Genomic DNA, 21,008 nt, shown 5'->3' on the forward strand with positions numbered 1-21,008 from the left:
CCCAAGAGGGGTCAAACACAGTGACCTCCCTTGTGGAGAGGACACAGCAGGAGACACCCCCAGCTCCCAGCCCAGACTCTGCCAAGCCCATTGGATCCACCAGCAAAGCACCTGGACACATCTCCCCTCCTCCTTCCCCACGAGGAGTGGCACTTGGGGTCAGGGGGGCACTGGCAGTGCTGGGGGGTGGCTGGACTCAAGGACTGGGGAGGTCTTTGCCCACCCAAAGGATTCTGTGTGATTCAAGTTTCATGCAGTGTTTTTCCCCCACCAGGTAATTCTGCACCGCTTGGCCTCACTCCATGCCCCGAATCCACGGAATTCCCTCCCAGTGCCAGGCATGAAGCTCTGTCACTCTGGGCCAGCTGTCACCAAAGGAAAGCTTGCTTTGGCCGTGGCTGATCTCCAGGGAAAGCTGGCAGTGTCCCCAAGGGAAGGTGTTCCTGCTGGGTGCCTGGGCTGTGCCAGGCAGCACCGCACTGGGATATTTGAGCAGGGTCCATAGGAAGATGGATGAGGCACCCCTGCAGCTGGGGAGCCTCTCCCATTGCCCAGTTTGGCCAAAATGGCATCTTCCAGCAGCTGGTGTCCCGCTGAGCACGGAGCTGTGGCAGTCAGAAGCGGGTGTGGTGCTCGGGATCAGGATCAGGGTCCGGCTCCACCAAGGCAGCTCTGCCCACCCCGTTGGGCACAGCATGGCCACGACTCTGGAGCTCCTCCCAGCCTTTCGTGGGGCAAGGGCCACTGCTAGGGACCACCAGGTGTTTCTTCTGCACCTGCTCCAGGATCTGCAGTACCTGAAATGAGTAGACAGAGTAGGGAGTAGGTCAGGAATTAGGGGAGAGCAGTGATTTCTTCTCCAGCTGCTGAAATAATCAAAAAAACATAAAATAACAGGTTGGAAGTGACCCTTTACAGGGCAAGGACACCTTCCACAACATCTTCTCCCCTTGGGCAAGGACACTTCCCACAAGATCTTCTCCCCCTGGGCAAGGACACCTCCCACAAGATCTTCTCTTTCAAGCGTCTGGCATGGTTTTGGTATGACACAAATCATTTTTGCACTCAGAGGTCTCTTGGATGGGTGGACTTGGAGAGCCTACTCCACAGAGGTCTGTGATCTTGGATTTCAGAGCCCTTTCCATGGATGAATCAGCCCCACCTTGCCTATTCCCCAGCTCCACAGAGGTGCTCCAGTGGATCCAGAGCAGGATCAGGACAGAAGCATGGAGCTCTGCTCTTGTCCCTCACACCAGCCTGGGATAACTCCTCGTGCTATCAAAGAGTTCTTGGTCTCCTTACTGAATGAGGAAGCCCCAGGCTGAAACTCATTGAATGGAGAAATGGAATGGAAATGAAACCCAGCTGAATTTCACCTGAGACTTGGGGATGATGCCAACTCGGAAGAATCCGATGTTCCCACTGTCGATCTTGGTGCAGTCCACCACGGTGGAGGCAATGTTCTCTGGAGAAGGCCCAGCACAAAGAACTGCATCCACCTAAAACCAGCAGATTTTCTCACCAAATTCCCCTTGGAAAGGGAGAGTTTTCCCTCCCAACAGTAAATAATTCCCATCAAAGGCAATGCTGCTCCTTCCTGCCCTGCTGCAGTGACACCAGTGCTAGATTTGGAGGGAATGAACCTCAAAGCAAGGACAGGGAGAGCTCTGTGGGGTGCAGGTCAGCAGCACAGCACAGACAGGTTTACAGCAGCCAACGAGCTCTGGAGAAGTCCCATCCACAAAGAGAATGTGTATGAAGTTTTGATTTTTGAGGAGTTAGAGGTGGTAGATGTGCACCACGTCTTGTTTAAAGATGTCACGATGACACAAAATGTAAAACCCCCAGAATTCAGCAGTGAAATCTTAGAATCATGGAATAATCCAGAGTTGGAAGGATCCACAGGCACCATCAACCCAAGCCCTGGCCCTGCACAGGACAAACCCCAACAATTCCACCCTTCCAAAGGCTCCTGGAGCTCTGGCAGCCTCAGGGCAGTGCCAGCACCCTCTGGGGCAAGAACCTTTCCTGATCTCCCACCTAAACAATGAAAGGCCATGACCATGGCACTTCCATGAGAGCTCTAACAGCCAGCAATATTTTGGAGCTTGGCACCAGTTTTAGACCAGCCCCAGCCTTAGATGGGAATCCCTGAGTTCTCACAGCCCAATGCCAGCTGGAGCCCTGGCACATCCAGGCACCAGGATTTGCTTGCCTGTAAGCAAGAATGAATTTTTTATTGCTCCCATCATCCCGTGTTGGAATATGAACCCACTCACGTTGCCAAGCCATAACTACACTGTGTAAAGCAGAAGAGTTTTGGTTTCACACCAACATCTGTGCTTTAAAATCTAATTTCTCTTTGACACCAGCAGGAGGAGCATCCATGAGATTTTTTGAGTTAGAGCCTTTCCCAGATTCCTGATCCCTTCTATTGATTTGCCTTCTGGAAACGAAGTGGTTTCACTTTTCCATCCCCATCTCTTGGTTACCTTATCTCCCAGCTTCGCATACACTTGGTTGTGGTGGGTCGTGTCAGCCTCTCCCGTTGGGTTGGCTGATGTGACCACAATGGGACCAACCTGGTGATGGAAAAACAGGGGTCAAAGCTCTGAGCAGGACTTTGGGGATAAAAGAGGTGACTCAAGCTCTGAACTCCATCTGTGACTCTGAAGAGAGCTCAGTGTGGCTCACCCAGGTGAGGCACCTTTTTGCAGGCAACCACAGTCCCACCAAACTGCATTTGAGTGACCAGCACTGACAAATCTGGGTTTAGTGATGATGGCCATGAAATGACATCTTGCTTTCCAGCAATAGCACTTGCCTACACCTAGAACACTCAGGGTATCACAGCTCCTGTGGCCACCTTCTGCACCTTCTGAAGTTATTCTGGCCTCAGAGAAGTCCCTGCTTCCAACAGTGTTCTATATTGGAAATTAAACTGTGTCTAAGGGCATTCTCCTGATTTCCTGACCTGGTGGTTGCTCCTTTTCCCCTCTTTGCTGCCATAAGATCCCTCCCAGCTGCCTGCAGGCCCCAGCCCCTCTCAGAGAAGGGCTCAGTCACGGGGCTGAGGTGCTGGGACTCACCAGGTCGATGAGGTGTGTGGTGACAGAGCAGTCGGGAATGCGGATGGCCACACTCTGAGGGGTTCCAACGTACTTGGCAGAGTCCTTCATTCCCAGGAAATCCACCCATTCACCTGCACCAAGCAGAGTCACTCAGCACTTAGAGGTTTACATCAGCCCAAACATGGTGATTGTAATGGGAATATCCCTATGGAACATGTGGTGTTGCAGGGCTTCACCGTTTTGGGAATTTCAAAGCCAAAGCTCTCCAGAGAGCCTGGAATTACCAGCATTTCCTCACCTCTGGGAATGACCAAGCTAATGGGAGATGGCCAGGCAGCCTCCATGAAGTCCCAGAGGAGGGGAGTGAACAAGTGCCTGGCAGGTTCCAGCTGCTTCAGGCTGGAAATCCAGAGGGACATGGGGCGATCCTGAGCCTGGCGCTTGGACCTGGAAGGAGGGAAGAAAAGGTGAGGCTGGAAGTGAGATGAGGATTTAAATTGAAGGAAAGAAAACTGCTGGAGAGGTCTAGAGCTAAGAGAAGATGTGCAGGCTCTGCCCCAGGTCACCAGTCTGGAGTAGAAGTAGGACTGTTCAACCACGGACTGGATGGGAAGGAACTTTAATAGCTACTCCCAGTCAGGAATGTCTACTTCCAAATCAAGGCTTTAACGTCTTGTGTACTGATGGGTAGAGGTCCCAACAGCCCAAATTCTGAGGAAACCCCACCCATATGAGGGGCTCCAGTTTACACAAGAGGGGTTTTTTTGTGACAACACGTACCTCCAAGTAAGAACAATAACCCCATGCCCCATTTGCCAGAAGTGGTTTGGGTTTCTTGTGGTGTCCAAGTTACCGAGCTCCATCAGCCTTCAGTGTCCCAGAACACAACCACAGCTCAATTCCCTCCTTTCCTCACCTGGATCTTCTCCCCCCCTTGCTGTTCCCACCAAGGCTGAGCTGCCTTGGTCTCAGTGGGTGCTGCAGCCAGCACTCAGAGCAGCTCTGGGTTCTGGAAGGTTCCTGAGGCCAGCCCAGGTGCCAGGACTCACCTGTGAGCTTTCTCCACAGCGTCAGGCCGGCTGCAGGCGGCCACCAGCACGTACACGGTGTCCGTGGGGATGCCACAGGTGCCACCGTTCCTCAGGATATCTGTGGGCACGGGAACAGGGCACGAGCCTTGAGTGACAGGGGAGGGGTGTAATTCCCATGGCAGAACTGTCACACAATGTGCTCCTCTCCTCTCCTCCTCCCAGCTCTGGCAGTGCATTTTCCTAAGGGGATATCTGGCATTTAGGGAGGTTCTGGGCCAGAGTGGAGAGAGCAAGGACCAAACATTGGCTCTGCGGTCTCTGTGCAAAGCTTTGGGTGGTAGCCCCAGCCTGGAGCATTGCTGGGTCTCAGAGCAGATGAGGACACAGGGAAATGATGCAGGAGACACAGCAGGAGACACGCTGCTCTACTCAGCTCGTGACTCCTGTAACTTGGCCCGTTTCACCAAAACATCCCCACATCATCCAGGTTTCCACATCAAGGCCAGGTTAGATGGGGCTTGGAGCAACCTGGTCTAGTAGAAGGTGTCCCTGCCCATGGAACAAGATGGGCTTTAAGGTCCTTTCCCACTCAAACCATTCTGTGATTCTCTGATTGGGATAATGTTCTTTTAGGAGTGTTCTGCTACAAAACCTCCCAGAATTTCCCCTCCATCCCCACATCTTGCCCTCTATTTTCCCCTTACCTGCAATTCTCTTGACTGAGGAGGCTTTCCTGGCAGGCAGGTGAAGGCACTTGTTTGTTCCTGACCCAACACCACTGAGCTGCACGATGGGCCTCCCCATGGGCAAGCAGCAGCCCTCAAAGGTGCTGCTGGCCAGGGCAGCCAGGAAGCAGTAAAAGCTGACCAGCCCAAAGATAAGGGTGGCAGCGATGTCGTATCCAGTGGGAAGAGCATGGATGGCATCCAGCAGGAAGCTGACAGCGATGAGCATGAATGTGAGGGAGTAGAAGAACCAGGCCATGTTTAAGAAGAGCGAGCAGAAGACAATGAAGCTGTTGAAGAGCATGAAGGAAATGATGCCCACGGCTGCGTGGAAGCTTCTGGCAGTGCCACAGAGGCCACTGTACCTTGTCAGGCCCCAGATGATCCACATGACAGAGTAGAGGATGAAGGCACTGCTCTCCAGGGTTTTACCCCGGGCAAAGGCCACTGAGCCACCCAGGAGCTTCAGGATCCCACCAGCTACCACCAGCCATGGAATGACCACGGTGGCAAGAGGAGCCTGAGGGTCTCCTGAGGCTGTTAGAGCAAAAGAAGCCAGGACACTGCAGGCATAGGTAAGGACCTCTGCATCGGCATACTTGGAATAGCCCAGGTAGGGAGCGTGGAGGTCTGGGCCCTCCCGGAGCTTCAGGAGGCTGCTGCGAGCAAGGAGGGCCTTCACAGCCCCCTTCCCTGTTGGGATCTTGGCCCTGGCCCTCACATTGTACAGGTGAATCAGAGCCACCAAGGCCGAGGACACAAAAATGGCCACGGCCACGCCTTGGGGGCCACCTGCAAAAAAACCCCTGGGGCTGCAAGCCAAGGCAATGCAGTAGGCGACAAAAAACAGCAAGTACAGGCCATCCAGAGGGCTCTGAAGGGAGAGAAAAAGAGCCAAGACAGCAAAAAGAATGGAGAAAACCACCAGGAATGGGGTTGGGAGAGATGGCTCCTCTGGCTGCCAGGCAGGGTACAGGAGGCAGTAACCTGCAGCGAATTTGAGGATGGAAGTGAAGCCAAAGGCCGTGGCCATGAGCGCGTCCATTGCACGGTATGACAGCACACAGATGCCAATCTGGAAGGTGCCAGCTGCCCACAGCCAGGGCACGTGGCCCAGGAAGAGCCTGTGGGTGACGCCCAGGAGCCTGCAGCAGAAGACACTGGCTGACAGCATGTTCAGCAGCAGCCCAGGGGCTGTGAAGGGGTTGGTGCTGCCAGTGCTGCCCCGGCCCTGCTCCTGGGCCTTCTTCTCGGTGAGCTCCGTGCCAGGGAGGGCAAGGCTCCCTTTGGTCAGGAGGCGCAGGATCCTCCCCAGGGCAAAGTAGCCCCCGAGCAAGCAGACACTGAGGTGAGCGCAGGCCACGGCTGAGGGCCCGAGCGAGGAGCTGCAGTGCAGGGCCACCTCATGGGCGCTGGCCAGGGACATGGCGGCGGCCACCAGGCCCAGCAGGGGCTCCCCGCAGAGGAAGCCCACCACGGCCAGCAGGAGCAGGGCCAGGGTGAAAGTGGCCAGGCCTGGCACCAGGGCATCGCGGGCATCGCCCGGGCCGGGCAGCGCTCCCTGCCCTGCCAGGATGAGGATCACCCCATAGCCACTCCAGAGGGCTGACAGGGTCAGGCACAGCGCCACCAGCAGCGAGGCGCTCCTGAGGCTCCTCCGGATCCCTGCGGAACAAACAAAGACACGGCAGTGGTTTTGGACAGCGTGTGGGAAGCAGGGCTTAGGAAAAGCAAGGAGTAGGATCACTATGGGGTGATCAGCACAGGTCCTGCCTGATGATGGATTTATCCTGGAGAAAAGGAGGCCACTCTTATCCCACTCTTACCCCACTCTTCAACTGCCTGGAAGGAGTTTGTAGCAAGGGGTCAGGCGCTTCTCCCAGGGAACAAGAGGAAATGGCCTCAAGTTGTGCCAGGGGAGGTTTAGATTGAGGATCAGGGAAAATTTCTGATGGAAAAAGTTGTCCAGCCCTGGCCCAGCTGCCCAGGGCAGTGGTGGAGTCCCCATCCCTGGAAGTGTTGAAAGACACACGGATGTGGCACCTGAGGACATGGCTTGGTGGTGGTGCTAGTTGATGGTTGGATTTGACAGTCTTGACGGTCTTTTCCAACCTGAACAATTCCGTGATTTGATGATTCCGTGATTTCATGTTGCTATGAGTTACAAAGAATAAATTATTCAACATTCATTCTAGAAAGTGTGAGTTTTGTCCTAGGCAGTGATTTTCTTCTCTCAGATAAGTAGAGTCACTGTCTTTTGGCACTTACCCATGGACATTTCAATCCATGCCTGCTGAAAGTGCTCTCAGAAAGCCTGGGAGATAAATGTGTATTCTGTGTGTAAAAACTCTGAGATCCTGGTAGAGCATTTGTTTAAAACAAACATTGATTTCTTCTCTCGCCTATAGAGGGAAAATTTGCTGTGCTGACACAGAGCCATGGAATGGTTTGAGTTGGGAGAGACCTCAAAGCTCATCCCATGGGCAGGGACACCTTCCACTATCCCAGGTCCTCCAAGCCTCATCCAACCTGGCCTTGGGCACTTCCAGGGATCCAGGGGCAGCCACAGCTGCTCTGGACAGCACACTCCTCTGGGAGGAGGGACGAGTGGCCCAGCGAGGCTGCCATGGTTTGTATCCTGTGGGCAGAGCAGAGCTGGATGTGCACAGCTGTGGGAAGGAGGTTTGGGGCTGGCCAGCTCCAGATCTTACCTGCATAGGCCAGGAGAGTCGACACAAGGAGCAGCAGGACCCCCAGAGCCGTGCTGGGGATCAGCGGCGCCGCTCGTGCGGAGCTGTAGAAATGCACGGCCAGCAGGAGAGAGCCTGTGGGACATGGGGAGAAACACACTGAGCTTGTAAACCTGGCTCAAAAATCAGGGGAGAATCAGGGCAAACAGAGCAGGGAAGAGAGAGAAAATAACAGTGCAAGATCTGCAAATAGGAAAGTCTAAAGAGCTGGGGGAGTGTGGCTCGGTTTGTGCCCAAGGGCTCACTTCTTCCTGTGTGCCTGGTTTGAAAGAGTTTGGAATTAGTCACTTGAGGTTGCATAGAGAGGTTGTGGATGCTCCATTCCATCAAGGTCAGGTTGGATACTGGGGCTTGGAGCACCTGGGTGCAGGGGAAGGTGTTCCATGGCAGGGGATGGAACAAGATCATCTTTAAGATCCTTCCAACCCAAACCATCCTGGGAATGTATGAAAGAGTCTGAAAGTGCTCCCCTGTTGCCAGATAAAGGTAAAAATCCATGATTCCAGTTATACAAGAAGCAGACAGACAACACACCCTGCAGCAGATCCCTCCAGCCTTGTACTGATGGAAAACCAGTTGAAAAAATCCAGGAAGATGGAACACAAAGGAGGAGCAAGTGAAAGAGAGTGAACTCAGAAAACAGAGCTGTGGGGAGAAGGGCTGGAAAAGGAAAGGGGAGGAAACTGCATCCAAACCGAGATGATTTACTACAGTGACTATAAAAAAGTTTGGATATGCTTCCCTCCCAGCGTGGAACAAGTACAAAACTTCAGGCCAGCCCTTGGAAGCCAACACAAATATTTTGTTGGCCGCCAAAGCAGGCGCAGGGATCTCTGGATAGAAAAGCTCACCCCAGGCAGAGAAGTCTGCGGATAAACAGCCTCCTGAGCCCCCTCGGAAAAGGAGGGTGTCCCGGAAAGCTCGTCCCGAGCCCGTGTCCCGTGCCAGGATGCCAGGAGCGGTCCCTACCTGCGGAAATGCCCAGGAGCCCGATGCAGGAATGCAGTGACTCAGCCCCGCTGTCGCCCATCCCTGCGCGCCCAGCCCCGGCCGAGGGCTGAGTGCTGCCTCTCTTTCCTCCCATGCTCTTTATAACCAAACCATCGCCGCTGCCGCCGGTCCTCCCTGCTCTCCACCCCTTTTCCCTACAAACCTCTTCTGTTCCGGCTGCTCTCTGCATGCGGGAGGAAATGCAAATGAACTTCTGGCTGCAGTAAATTTGGGGCTGTGAGTCAGCGTGGGCTGCTGGTAGCTCCCTCCAGGGGCCTCTTAATTTTACTGTTGATTAACCCTTGTTCAAAAAGACACTTGAAAAATAAGGCTGAGGGTTTATTGCTATTGCTGCCTTTTTTTGCTCCTGCCAGTGAGGAAATGACACTGGTTAAAATGAAGGTTTTTGCAAGCATCCACCTTGATGGAGCAAACAAGCCCTCTGCAAGCCCAGCAGCTCCTTGGGGACCACTTGTTTCTGCTCACACTGGCCATGGGCCTGCTGTTTGTCCCTGTCTCAGCTCTGAATGCCTGGCACCAGCCCCCTGAGCTGGGCAAACCCAGGGCAGACTCAGTGCCATTCCCTTAATGGTGACTTCTGTCCATCTGCCACTCCACATCCAGCTCCTCCAGCCCAGGAGAGCCTTGCTGGCTTTCCAGGTCAGCAGTGAGTGTCCAGCACTGCCAGGATTGTGTCCCAAAGCGGACATGAAGGACCTGTGGGCAGCTTCCTGCTGCTCCTCATGGGGAATGCATGGTCAGAGCACAAAGGTGTTTATGGATGGAGGGTAGGCTGCAGAAAGCACTGGCCTGGGGATCGTGTTGAGTCATGGCTCGGGTGGGAATTGTCAGAGGACTATTCTGTGACAGCTGACAGAGCTTGGTTCCTCTGTTGTGTTGTTTGTGGGGATGGAGCAGTGTAGGGACTGCTGCCTTGGGGGACTCAGCTCCAGTTAAAGCAAATCCCACTCTCCTGACAAGGTAAAAGGTGCAGAACAGCATGCAGAGCTGGTACTCTTGGGCTGCCCAGGGATGGCTCTGCAGAGCTCCTCCAGCAGCCAGCTCTGATGTTCCCCTCAGCAGATCCTGCTCTGTGATTCCACATAAATCCTGTTCCACAGCCAGGGCAGGAGACCAGGAATGCTGCTGGGAATGGGGCTGGGAGCTGCACTGACTGAGCTCACAGTCAGGCCTGTGGGATCATCCAAGGGGTGCTGGAGCTGGGACAGCATACAGAAGAACCCCAGAGCATCAGGCCCTCTGCTCATCAGGACCTTGCTCCTCCTGCCCTGAGCCAGCTGCAGCACGATGGCAGCTGGATCCCCTTCACTGCCACAAACTTTCCTGGCATCTCCAACTGTGCCCACCCTGCAGGAATAGAATCCCTTCCCACCCCTCCTCACTAGAACCTTAATGCAGATTAAAGCCACTTGTTAATACCAAAGCCCACAACAAACCTGTACAGCCAAGGCCATCCAGGCTGGAATAACCCAGCTGAGAAATGTCATTTATCATTCATCTCTCCCTTGCAGAGACATCTTTAGGGCTGACATGTCTGTTGTGACAGATGTTTTCCCAAGGGGAGGAAACAAGCCTGGCTGGTCCAGTTGCACCAATTCCCCCAGTGATGGGAACCAGCCCAGCCAGTTTACACCAGGCAGGTGTGGCTGATATGGTTTGCAACAGGCAGGCTGTGGGAATCCTCAGCCTCTGGCTACTTTTGTTCCATGGCTAGTGGGCCTGCTCCTGAAGCATCTGCAGGAAGGAGAAATTACCTGCTCAGGTTGCAACATCACTCGGCTGTTTTTCCATGCAAGAGGAAATAATATACCCTTAAACCATAGTTAGGATTCCTTAGATAGCAAAACAAAAACAGGGGAAAGGCTTTGGGTGTTTTTTATGCATATCTCAATTTAATTCCTGCTCTGGGCAATAAAAGTAACTGAGAGGAACAGTCTGGGTTGGGTTAATGGGACTGCAAAGCCTCTGTCACACATTTCTTGTTCCTGCTTGTTCAGGTAGCAGCTGGGTGCCTGAAATGCCTCATTTTGGGAGAAACATGCCATAAATGAAGTCCCAAGCAGCAGCAGTGAGCCTCCTCCTCAGGCCTGCCCTGACTGAACACCTTGCCAAGCCACGAGTTCATTACCCACAGGATGTGCTTCATGTCTCTCCCAGAAATGACAGAGCCCCAAGGAACATGTCTTATAAATAACCCCTGAAAAACACCCTGCAGCCATGTTCTGGGAGTTTTTGTTCTCTCAGCCTCCACAGGGCACAGTTATTTCACCAGGGCCAGGCTGAAATAGAGAAGTACAGGATCATCTCCATGAGAGCAGAGCCAGAGTGGGAGGAAAGAACTCCAGACACTGAACTCAGCTCCAGGGGCCCCTCCAGAGCTCAGGGCTCCAACAATTCCCAGTGCCACCTCCCTGGAATGAAATAAACAGAGAGATGGTTCTGTTGATGAAGAATCCCATTATTCCAGAGATGAAAAAGTGCTTGGACAATGCTCTCAGGCACAGGGTGAGATTGTTGGGGTGGCTGTGCAGGGCCAGGAGTTGGACATTGTGAGGTCCCTTCCAACTTTTCTAAACTCAGAGTGCAAAAGCCAGCAAACAACTGCAGCAAAGTGTAAAATATCCACTTTTGAGAGATGGGATCTGAGGGAAGGAACATTCAGGATCCAAAAAGGAAATGTTGGTGTTAAAAGTCTGAAGCAGCCTATGCAGTGCAGGGTTCAAAGAATGGGTCAGAGAGGGGAATGCACTGGCTGAAATCCTGGCTCCCTTTGATACCATCTCCTGCGCAAAGGTTTTGGTGCTTCAGTCTGAACTGGAATGGAAAATCAACAGCCGAGGAGGAAAAACACAGCTGCTCTATTGAGCAGGGCATGTCAGCTGGGGCTGCTCTGCAGACAACGTGCTGGGAGGAAGATCTGTAAGGGAGCAGCCAGTTGAGGAAACAAATAATATTTATATGCCCTGCCTGTGGAACTGGAAATAAAACCTCCCTGCCAGTAAGAAACGGAGCCCAGCCCTCGGGGCCCCACCTGCTCCCAGGGAGAGCTGTAGCTATAAAGGGCTGGGGCAGCGAGCAGAGCTCACAGTGGCCACAGGGGCTCTCCGGGGACCATGGCCAAGCGGGTGGCCGTGCTGCTGGCGGGCTGCGGCGTGTTCGACGGCAGCGAGATCCACGAGGCGTCCGCGGTGCTGGTGCATCTCAGCCGGGAGGGGGCTCAGGTAAGAGGCACCGGCACGGTCCTGCCCGGGCTCCTTGTCCCGGCTCTGCTCCTCATCTCTTCCCTCCTCAAAACTCCCCAAAAGGCAAGCAGCGGTGCCTGGAGCCACTGCGAGTGTGGAGAGCTCCCTGCGCAGCTGTGCTGTACACAGGGATTGGTGCGGAGCTCTGCATCCAAATCCCCAACACATTTTCCTGAATGCCTTCTCTCTTCACTTCTGGCTTCACATCCTCTTTCTCTCCTGCTATTTTTGTTTAAAAGACAGTTTGGGCTGTTTGAGATTCATCTTTTTAAAACATTCAAAGAGTGGAAGTGAAAACAGAATCAGAGAATCCCAGAATGGTTTGGGTTGGGAAGGACTTTGAAGCTCATCCATTCCCATCCCCTGCCATGGGCAGGGACACCTCCCACTGTCCCAGGCTGCTCCAAAGCCCGTCCAGCCTGGCCTGGGACACTTCCAGGGATGACAGAACAGACAGGGGTGCGTGAGTTAAACCTGAGTGGTAAAAAAGGTGCAGCTGCTCTAAAAGTCGGGAGAGCCGCTCTGTGAGACTGGGGAAGGAGGGAGGGAGGGAAAGCCTCTGGGACATCTTACTCAGCTGTGAACCACCCACGGGTCTGGTCGGAGCTGTTCCCCTGGGAATGGGAATTGCTGTGTGGAACACAGAGGCACAGGGGTGACCTTCCCGTGCCAGCCCCTCCAATCCTAAAACATTCCAACCCTGCCCTCGCTGTTGGCTCCAGGATGAGACTTGGCCAGACGTGTGTAATTTTGCATATTCCTCTCCTGGAGCTGCTGCAGTGCTTCCCTCCTGCCATCTCCCAGCCCAGCAGGCTCGGAGCTCGTCCCTCCCTCATCCCTGGATCGCCAGGGGCCTCTAGTGGAGGAAACTCGGGCGTCATTTCAATCTCTCCCTTTCTAAGGTCAGCGTAGAATGGACTATTTCAGCTGCAAGGGAGCAGAGCTCAGTACCTCCCTCTCCACGGAAAGCTGCCATGAGGTGCCTCTCAGCTTCTTTGTCTCCCACCTAGATAATAACAAAGTCCTCGGCTGCTCCTCACAGGACATTCCTTCCAGCCCTGCCCTCCTCGGGACACCTTGGCGTTCCTTAAATCCTGCCTAAATTGTGGGGCCCAGAGCTGCACAGATGGGCCAGTCCCAAAATCTGTTCACCACCCTCCACTCTTAATTTCTGCATATGAGCTTGAAAGTGCTAAAGGAAGGGAGAGCATTTTCCAGAAAAACACTCTGGCTTTGGGAAAGTTGGTAGGGAAAGGAAACTCCAAGTCCTGTGGGAGATGGGGTGGGACAGCAGCTCTCTGGGTGGTCACCCTGCAAGAGGGATTTATTGGGATATGGATGGACACTTCAGCCCCCCAGACAAGTTCTTAAATACTGAAAGTTTCCTTCCTCCCTTCCCTCCTTCCTCCACGCCAACTGTTTCCCAAGAAAGCCCCTCAGCATTCCCACTCACTGCCAGTGCCTTTCCATGTTTCTCCATCATTGCTGAAGGATAACAACCCTCTCCCCTCACTCCAGGCTGAGGTTTATGCTCCCAACATCCCCCAGATGCACGTGGTGGACCATGTGAAGGGGCAGCCCACGGCGGAACAGCGCAATGTCCTGGTGGAAAGTGCCAGGATAGCCAGAGGCAACATCAAGGACCTGGCCACGCTGGATGTCAAGGGGCTGGACGCCCTCATCATCCCAGGTAGGGCTGTGTGGGGTCTGCCTGCCACAGCTTGGACATTCCATAGGTCTGGAAGGGCGTGGGAGTTGTGGGATGGAGAGAGACAGGCTGGAGCAGGGCTTGGAAGGAGAGCTAATTTTAGTTCATTTCTTGATACTGGACTGTCACAGACATCTTTTATAAAAGATCCTTTCCTTAGGATTTTTCCTCCTGAGAAGCTGGGAGGCCTCAGGAACAAAATGTAAACAATGGTTATCTGCTGCTGTGGAATGCAACAGGTGCATCTGGGATTGGTCTCGTGTGGTTGTTTCTAATTAATGGCCAGTCACAGTCAGCTGGCTCGGACTCTCGGATAACAAGCTTTTGTTATCATTCTTTCCTTTTCTATTCTTAGCTAGCCTTCAGATGAAATCCTTTCTTCTATTCTTTTAGTACAGTTTTAATATAATATACATCATAAAATAATAAATCAGCCTTCTGAAACATGGAGTCAGATCCTCATCTCTTCCCTCATCCTCAGACCCCTGTGAACACCGTCACAGTTGGCCTGGTGCATTCCACAACAGCAGATAATCAATGTTTACATTTGGTCCTGAGGCCTCTCAGCTTCTCAGGAGAAAAAATCCTAAGGAAAGGATTTTTCATAAAAGATGTCTGTGACACTGGGCAAATGCTGCCAACCATCCCATCCACCTGAGCATTCCACCACGCCTCACCTGGCAAAAACCCTGCCCTGGATATAATCTCCAGCTAAACTCTTCTTTCTCTTCCCTCAGGTGGCTTTGGGGTGGCAAAAAACCTGAGCACTTGGGCCATGCAGGGCAAGAACTGCAGCGTCTCCAAAGAGGTGGAGGCTGTGCTGAGGGCGTTCCACGCTGCCCACAAACCCATCGGGCTGTGCTGCATCTCCCCCGTGCTGGCAGCCAAAATCTTCCCGGGCTGTGAGGTCACCGTGGGCCACGACACCGAGTGTGAGCAGTGAGTGACCGGGGGGTTGGTGACACTCACACCAGGGTCCCCCAAAGTCACCAGGGATTCTGGTTAGGTGGTGGAAGCTCACAAGGAGCTGAATGCTATTGCTGAGAACTCAGCTCTGCTGCACTTCCAGCCCTTTTGAGGACAGAACAGGGAAAAGTAGAAACTCTGGAAGACTGATTTTATAATTTCTCAGCACAGCAGAAGGAATGATGTAACACCTGACCTGTTTGCATTTTCGTGACTTGTTTCCACAACTCTGATGGCTTTGAATAAGACACTTTATTTTAAATTAATTATTTACCTCCCTGATACCTCACAGACCCAGGGTAGGAAAAGCCTTTGCTGACTCCAACCTAAGCAGGTCCAAGGCAGGAATAGGATGGTTACACAAGGCTTGGGGTGGGAAGAGAGGGAGGGAGTGAAACTGTCTTCAGTCCTACAGGGAAGCTGTGACTGGATTCTCCCAAGGGCAGGCAAGGAATGTTGATGGCTTTTGATAGAAAGGAGTTTTTTCACTAACTTGGAGGAAGCTGGTGGAAAAAACTCACCCCAAATCTAAATCTAATTGTTACTCAGGGAAGCTGTGGCTGCTCCATCCCTAGCAGTGTCCAAGGCCAGGCTGGACAGGGCTTGGAGCAGCCTGGGACAGTGGGAGGTGTCCTGGGCATGGCAGGAGTGGCACTGGGAGGGCTTTGGGGTCCCTTTTCACCCAAATCTTCCCAGGCTCCTATTAACATGAGCACTGGAATGGGCAGAATTAGGTACTGGAACGTCCAAAGTGGAACTTCAGGTCTCATTTTGGCCTTACTTCAGATGTTTAACTCATTTGAACAGAAGGTTTTCCTGTTGTACAGTCCTGGAAAACTCCTGGAACAGGAGATTTGGATACTGCTGAGCAGGTTTTGTGCAGTGACCACAGAATGTTCCCTCTGGCCCTTCCCCAAGCACAGAGTGAAGGAGTGTGGTATTCACATGCCCTCTGAACAGAGAGGAGCTGTGAGACAAGCAGAGAAGGAGGAAAACACAATTCTTATCTTGCTTGCTGTGCCTGTGTTGAACTAAAGCAGAATGCAATATGGAGATTGTTTGCCCAAAGTGAGGATGTTTGGTTCCCTTGGCCTGTCAGGGCCAGGTGTGTGTGTGCGGGACTGTCACAGGACAGTCACGAGAGAATCACAGAGGAGTGCAGTTCTGTGCATTGAGAGCAAGAGTGAGTGCAGGGCAGATTCAATTTAGATGAAATGTATATAGTGTAGTATAATAAATTAATTCATTAGCTGTAGGAGCATTGGGGGGTAGGACAGTCAGGACAGAAATGAGAGATCTCTGCAGCCAGGTCTGGAACTTGTGGTTTATTGCAGAGGGCCTGGGTGCAGGGCCCTGCTGGGAGCTGCCAAACACAGCTGGAGCAGCAAAGAGAGAAGAGAGGGGGAGAGACGATGAGAGGGGGGAAGAGTAAGGGAGGCAAGAGAGTGAGGTTCCCATTACAATACAATAAATCTTCTGTGTTGAATATTCTAGTTCTCACTACCCAATCTAGTACAATATACAAATCCTACAGCATTTACTTACAGCCTATCAGAATCACTACATTACCATACTGTGTTACATTTTAAACACTAAAAACTCCTCTTTGGGCCCCTTCTGCCAAGCTGTAGGGTCTGCTCTGCCCCTTGGGCCTGTCTGCAAGCAGAGGGTGTTGTTCCATCAAAAGGGGATCACCTTCAGTCTGGCCACACCGTTGTTTTCCAGTTGTTCAGTAACTGAGGGATCTCAAAGCTTGCTTTCATTTCAATCTCGCTAATAGCTTCCATATTCTCAAAATCTTTTGCTAGACAATCATATTTATAAGGCTTTCCTGTTTCATCTTCCCCAACAATTAGCCTCCTGATGATGGAGTCAGATGCATCATTCTCTCTCCCCTTCATTGGAGTCGCCTTTGATTTACAACAAAGCAGATTCCCCACTCCATGTTTTCCTTCCCCGTTCCCCTGCAGGTGGCCTTATGCCAAGACTGCCGAGGCCATGAAGGAGCTGGGCTGCACACACGTCAACAGCCAGGTCACCGAGGCGCACGTGGACGCCAGGAACCGCCTGGTGAGCACCAGCGCCTTCATGTGCAACGCGCCCATCCACCAGGTGCACGACGGCATCGGCAGCATGGTCAGGGAGGTGCTGCGGCTGGCCTGAGCTCCGGCAGGCACCCAGCTCCTCCCCGTGCAGCCTGTCCCTCCCCTCACACAGCAACAGCTAAAGGGACACTCTGGCTCTGCCGCAGAGCTCTGGTGGCTGCTGAGGAGGGACAATCCTGGAGGTGGCGTGCTCTGCCAAGGACACGTCACTCCCTGGCGGGAGCTGGGCTGGAGCTGCCGTGGGATCGTGGGATGGGAGGGACCTCAAAGCTCATCTTGTGCCAGGCTCCTCCCATGGGCAGTGCCCCCTTCCACTGGCCCAGGCTGCTCCATCTGGCCTTGGACACTTCCAGGGATCCAGGGGCAGCCACAGCTTCTCTGGGCACCCTGTGCCAGGGCCTGCCCACCCTCACAGAGAGGAATTCCATCCCAAAATCCCACCTATCCCTGCCACAGGCTCCCCCAGGGTTCAGGGTCAGCTGCTCCCCAACCCCTCCCTCAGGCAGTGAATTGTGGCCAAAGGAAGGAACCCAGCTCTGCTACCAAATAAAACCTGATGCTTCTACTGAATTCTGAACTCTGCTTCTGTGTCTGCCTCTCCCTCTGGGTCAGCTGGGGAAATGATACAGGAAGAAATTTCCAGCACCAGCCCCCCTCCCTTGTTTTGCTGGGATTTGTCAGAAGCCAGACTGGAGCAGGAATGTGACACTGGTGAGAGCAGGACCAGCCCTGTGTCACCAGCCAGCTCTGGTGGGAAGAGGTGAAATTCTTCTCCTGCATTAACAGGAGCAGAGAATTCCAGGTTGGAAGGGTCTCAAGGCTTACCTGGTCTAACCTTTCTTGATAAAAATGCTCTCTAGGGAAGATGTCCAGCAGCCTGTCCTGATGGATCCCAAAGTGCCCAAACTCAGGGAATCCACCACTTCCAACAGCTGATTGCCTCATGGTGAAAAACTGTCCCAAGGTGCCCATTCAGAATCTCCCCAGGAGTGTCCTGTACAGATTATCCCTTGTCCTTTCCATGATTCCTCAGAAAAAGGGAGTTTCCTTCTCCTTTGTAGCCACCCTTCACATACCAAACATGGTGACAAGATCTCCCCTAAACCCCAGTTTTTCCAAGGCTCAGCTCTCTCAGCCTGTCCTCACATGGGAACTTCCCAGGCCTTGGATCATCTTTGTGGCCTCTGGATCCTCTCCAGCCTGGCCACGTCTTTTTTTGGCAAAGTGGGGATCAAAACTCTTTCCACAACTCTGATGGCTTAAAAATAAGATTTTATTTGAAATCCAATCCCATCTGCAGCCTCTGAGCATTCCTGCAAGCACAGAGCCCTCAGCAGCAGCACTGGGAATTTCCTTCTGCAAAGATTTCCTTAGCCATGTGAACTGACCACAAGGTAAATTGCAGCAGTTTAATTTTATTTTGAGTTTAAAGAATGCCCTAGAAAATGGGGGAAGGGATAATCCCATAAAACAGGTTGTAAGAAGGTGGTTCCTGCAAATATGTCATAAAAAGAGTTCACTGTAGGCCCAAACCAACACATAAACCCAAAGTAGATTTACACTGAGCAATAGATTGACATTGTCTGGTTCTGAGTCATGTCTTTACCAAATTGAATTGTTTGGACCCATTTTTTTAGTCAGAAAAGGATCTAAATTTGGTCCCAAAAATGTGATTTGTGTATTCAAAGCAGTGTAAACATCATAACCAGCAATCACGTTGCTGCTTGTAAACAGAGCGGTGTAAACTGGTCCCAAACACCTTTACAAGTAAAAATTTTTACACAAAAAACTTCTAACAGAACTGACCTGTATTTTCTGCTGCCTCCAAAGAAATCAAGACACCACAAAATGAGGCTCCCATTCCCTAAGGAATGTACACAAATCCCACTGGGTTCAGTACAGGCCAGTCTTCTTCATGATCCTCAGGAATTCCTGCTCGCTCACTTGCCCGTCCCCATCCCGATCTGCCTCATCAATCATCTCCTGCAAGAGATTTGGGGTCAGCACTCAGCTCTGGCTTTACTGGGAATCACTGCATTGATTCATGCAGAATTCCAGCCCCTCTTTAGCTGTGCTGGAGGGGACAGTGTTGGCTCAAGCTCAGACAAAATACTTCCTGAAATCTGTTGTGGTTGGGGTATTTATAGAGAAATCTGAGCAGGAAATATTATAGGGAAGGTCCTGGGGGAAACCAAGTGCTTGGAGCAGAGTGATTCCTTTCACATCTCTGCTGCTGCACAGAGCTGCAAGGGATGATCCCAGTCCTACATCCATGTGAGCTCAACCCATCCTCAAGCTCAAACCCCACAGATTCCAGGAATTCCTCCCTTCCCACCAGTGCTGGATTTTCCTCCCAGCTCCAGCACAAAGACCCCAAAAGCACCAGGTCCAAACCTGCAGCTCTTCATCAGTGAGGTTCTCCCCCAGCACTTTGGCCACACGTTTGAGGTTTTGGAAAGAGATTTTTCCAGTCTCATCATCATCAAAGAGTTTGAAAGCTTTGAGAATCTCCTCTTTGGAATCTTTTTCAGCCTTAAGGAAGAAAGGACAAGTTTAAGGTAAAACAGGAGTGGTTATACTGTAGGTGACACTCAAAATAAAGTTATAAAAGATCTGATAGACTGATAAACCCTTGGGGACAAATAAAGGAGCTCAGCCAGCAGGGATTACACATAAAATTCACACAGAGACAGAGACACAACCAGAATTCCAGAATTTCAAGGATGTTTTTTCCTGTCCTTGCCAGCCAGATATCTTAGGGATTTCACTATCAGGGTCTTCTGCTATTAAATATCTGGATTTTGAAAAGATTTTTCAAACCAGAGATTTAATCTGTAAATTAGAATTCAAGGAAAGAAAACACCCCCATGCCAGACATCAACCCCCCAAAAGCTTCCTGCGGGCCTGAGCTGGTTTCCCTCTGTGAGAAAAACTTGTTTTCCCTTTTTTCAACACAAAATTCACCTCTGCTTGTTAAAGAAACCTGTTAATAATATCAGGATTTTAATTTTTCCTTGAAAAATGAGAGACTCTAGGATAGGGATTACCCCAACTTTTATACATTTAATTGTTAGGATTAAAATATATAGAGCTTTAATCTTCCTGTAAACCCAAAAGGAAATAAAGGCTCCTCATCCACCTTCAAAATTCCCTCTGGAGCTGTGAAACATCCATACCATTCTCTGTGACATCACTGCCAGGAAGTCACTGAAGCTGATTTTTCCTGTCCCTTCCTTATCGATGTCTGAGATCATTTTCTTGATCTCTTCTTTCTTAGGTTCAAACCCCAGGGCCCTCATGGCCACCTGGAAGGACAAAATAAGTCACAAAACCTACAAAATTGTCACCAAAACCACAGGAGAGGGGGAATAAGTTTCCAAAATTCTGGGTCTCCCAGAAAACAGGGGCAGGCTGAGAGTGAGGCTGCTCTGCACTCACATCAGGATGCAGAAAACAGAGATAGAAACATTCCTGTTCTGGAATTGTGCCTCAGCTAATCCAGGAATTTCCTACACACACTCTCGCCATCTTTAACTGATCAACCACAGGGAATTTAAATAAGTTTATTTTTCATTCTGGTGATAAAAATCTTGTCGGGAAAATGTTTTCTTCCTTTGATAAAGGGCAGATAATAGCAACAACAACAATAACAATAAAAACAAAGCATAAAATCCTCAACAAGAGGAACCCCTCCACCACCTTTTCAATGGACACAACCGCTTTTTATGATGTTTTATGCACAGAGAAAGATTTGGGACACAAAGCACAGAATTATACATGAATTTTGGGCAGCCTAGTCCTAAACACACTGCATAAGAGCAGTAAAGAGCTGCAATTAAAGAGAAAACCGTGCCTTTTGCCCACCAGGTGTTCTGCTGGAGGCAGGAGGGGGAAACCCAGGAAACTTCAGTGCTTTTTGACATTATTTGAGCATTTATGGCCCTGTTCCCTTATAACCTCAGTGACCTCCAGCCCCAGGGAAACCCCGACCTTCAGCTCCTTCACATCGATGCTGCCGCTGCCGTCGGTGTCGAAGAGCTCGAAGGCGTCGCGGATCTCCCGCTGCTGCTCCTCCGGCAGCTCCAGCTTGGGATTCGCCTTCTTCCTCTGCGCCGCGGCCGCCAGCGACGGCTTCTTAAAGCCGCAGGCCTCGGCACGGGACAGCGGGGTCGGGGGGGAACGGGGACTCAGCCCCGGCACTGCCCCGGAGCCCCCGGCAAAACCCGGAGCCCTGTCATGGTCCCTGAGTGCCCCTGAGCCGCCGGCAAAACCCAGAGCCCCAACACAGCCCCTGAGCCCCCCTCCACAAACCCTGAGCCCCATCATGGCCTTTGAATCCCCGTCACAGCCCCTGAGCCCCCTCAGTGCCCCTGAGCGCCCATCATGGTCCCTGAGCCCT

At 51.9% G+C, this 21,008-nt stretch overlaps 3 protein-coding genes across 3 annotated transcripts; 1 reads left to right on the forward strand and 2 right to left on the reverse strand.

Annotated features, from left to right (window-relative positions):
- Positions 1 to 595: 595 nt before the first annotated feature.
- Positions 596 to 8,618, reverse strand: LOC132079859 (uncharacterized). Its single transcript, XM_059482689.1, has 9 exons — positions 8,547 to 8,618; positions 7,539 to 7,652; positions 4,807 to 6,492; positions 4,121 to 4,220; positions 3,370 to 3,518; positions 3,090 to 3,202; positions 2,493 to 2,582; positions 1,377 to 1,499; positions 596 to 797 (listed from the first exon to the last, which is right to left on the reverse strand). Exons 1-9 carry the CDS (start codon positions 8,605 to 8,607, stop codon positions 615 to 617), a joined length of 2,619 nt encoding a protein of 872 aa, XP_059338672.1. The 5' UTR covers positions 8,608 to 8,618; the 3' UTR covers positions 596 to 614.
- Positions 8,619 to 11,612: 2,994 nt separating this feature from the next.
- On the forward strand, positions 11,613 to 17,186 carry LOC132080086 (putative glutamine amidotransferase-like class 1 domain-containing protein 3B, mitochondrial). The gene is made up of 4 exons (XM_059483083.1): positions 11,613 to 11,809; positions 13,349 to 13,520; positions 14,276 to 14,477; positions 16,475 to 17,186. Exons 1-4 carry the CDS (start codon positions 11,702 to 11,704, stop codon positions 16,665 to 16,667), a joined length of 675 nt encoding a protein of 224 aa, XP_059339066.1. The 5' UTR covers positions 11,613 to 11,701; the 3' UTR covers positions 16,668 to 17,186.
- Positions 17,187 to 17,863: 677 nt separating this feature from the next.
- Positions 17,864 to 20,804, reverse strand: LOC132080022 (centrin-2). The gene is made up of 4 exons (XM_059482983.1): positions 20,600 to 20,804; positions 19,786 to 19,914; positions 19,004 to 19,141; positions 17,864 to 18,592 (listed from the first exon to the last, which is right to left on the reverse strand). Exons 2-4 carry the CDS (start codon positions 19,906 to 19,908, stop codon positions 18,503 to 18,505), a joined length of 351 nt encoding a protein of 116 aa, XP_059338966.1. The 5' UTR covers positions 19,909 to 19,914; positions 20,600 to 20,804; the 3' UTR covers positions 17,864 to 18,502.
- Positions 20,805 to 21,008: the final 204 nt, after the last annotated feature.

The sequence above is a fragment of the Ammospiza nelsoni genome, chromosome 15 (assembly GCF_027579445.1).
Source record: "Ammospiza nelsoni isolate bAmmNel1 chromosome 15, bAmmNel1.pri, whole genome shotgun sequence".
Taxonomy (NCBI): Eukaryota; Metazoa; Chordata; class Aves; order Passeriformes; family Passerellidae; genus Ammospiza; species Ammospiza nelsoni.

Coding starts and splice junctions, on each gene's coding strand:
- LOC132079859 (XM_059482689.1), bottom strand. CDS start 8,607: ATGGGCGACAGCGGGGCTGAGTCACTGCATTCCTGCATCGGGCTCCTG. Junction 1,500..2,492: donor ATGCGAAGCTGGGAGATAAG/GTAACCAAGAGA, acceptor TGCTGGTTTTAG/GTGGATGCAGTTCTTTGTGC. Junction 798..1,376: donor GCATCATCCCCAAGTCTCAG/GTGAAATTCAGC, acceptor TACTCATTTCAG/GTACTGCAGATCCTGGAGCA.
- LOC132080086 (XM_059483083.1), top strand. CDS start 11,702: ATGGCCAAGCGGGTGGCCGTGCTGCTGGCGGGCTGCGGCGTGTTCGAC. Junction 11,810..13,348: donor TCAGCCGGGAGGGGGCTCAG/GTAAGAGGCACC, acceptor CCCTCACTCCAG/GCTGAGGTTTATGCTCCCAA. Junction 13,521..14,275: donor GGACGCCCTCATCATCCCAG/GTAGGGCTGTGT, acceptor CTCTTCCCTCAG/GTGGCTTTGGGGTGGCAAAA.
- LOC132080022 (XM_059482983.1), bottom strand. CDS start 19,908: ATGAGGGCCCTGGGGTTTGAACCTAAGAAAGAAGAGATCAAGAAAATG. Junction 19,142..19,785: donor CAGTGATGTCACAGAGAATG/GTATGGATGTTT, acceptor TTCTTCCTTAAG/GCTGAAAAAGATTCCAAAGA. Junction 18,593..19,003: donor TCACTGATGAAGAGCTGCAG/GTTTGGACCTGG, acceptor AATCTCTTGCAG/GAGATGATTGATGAGGCAGA.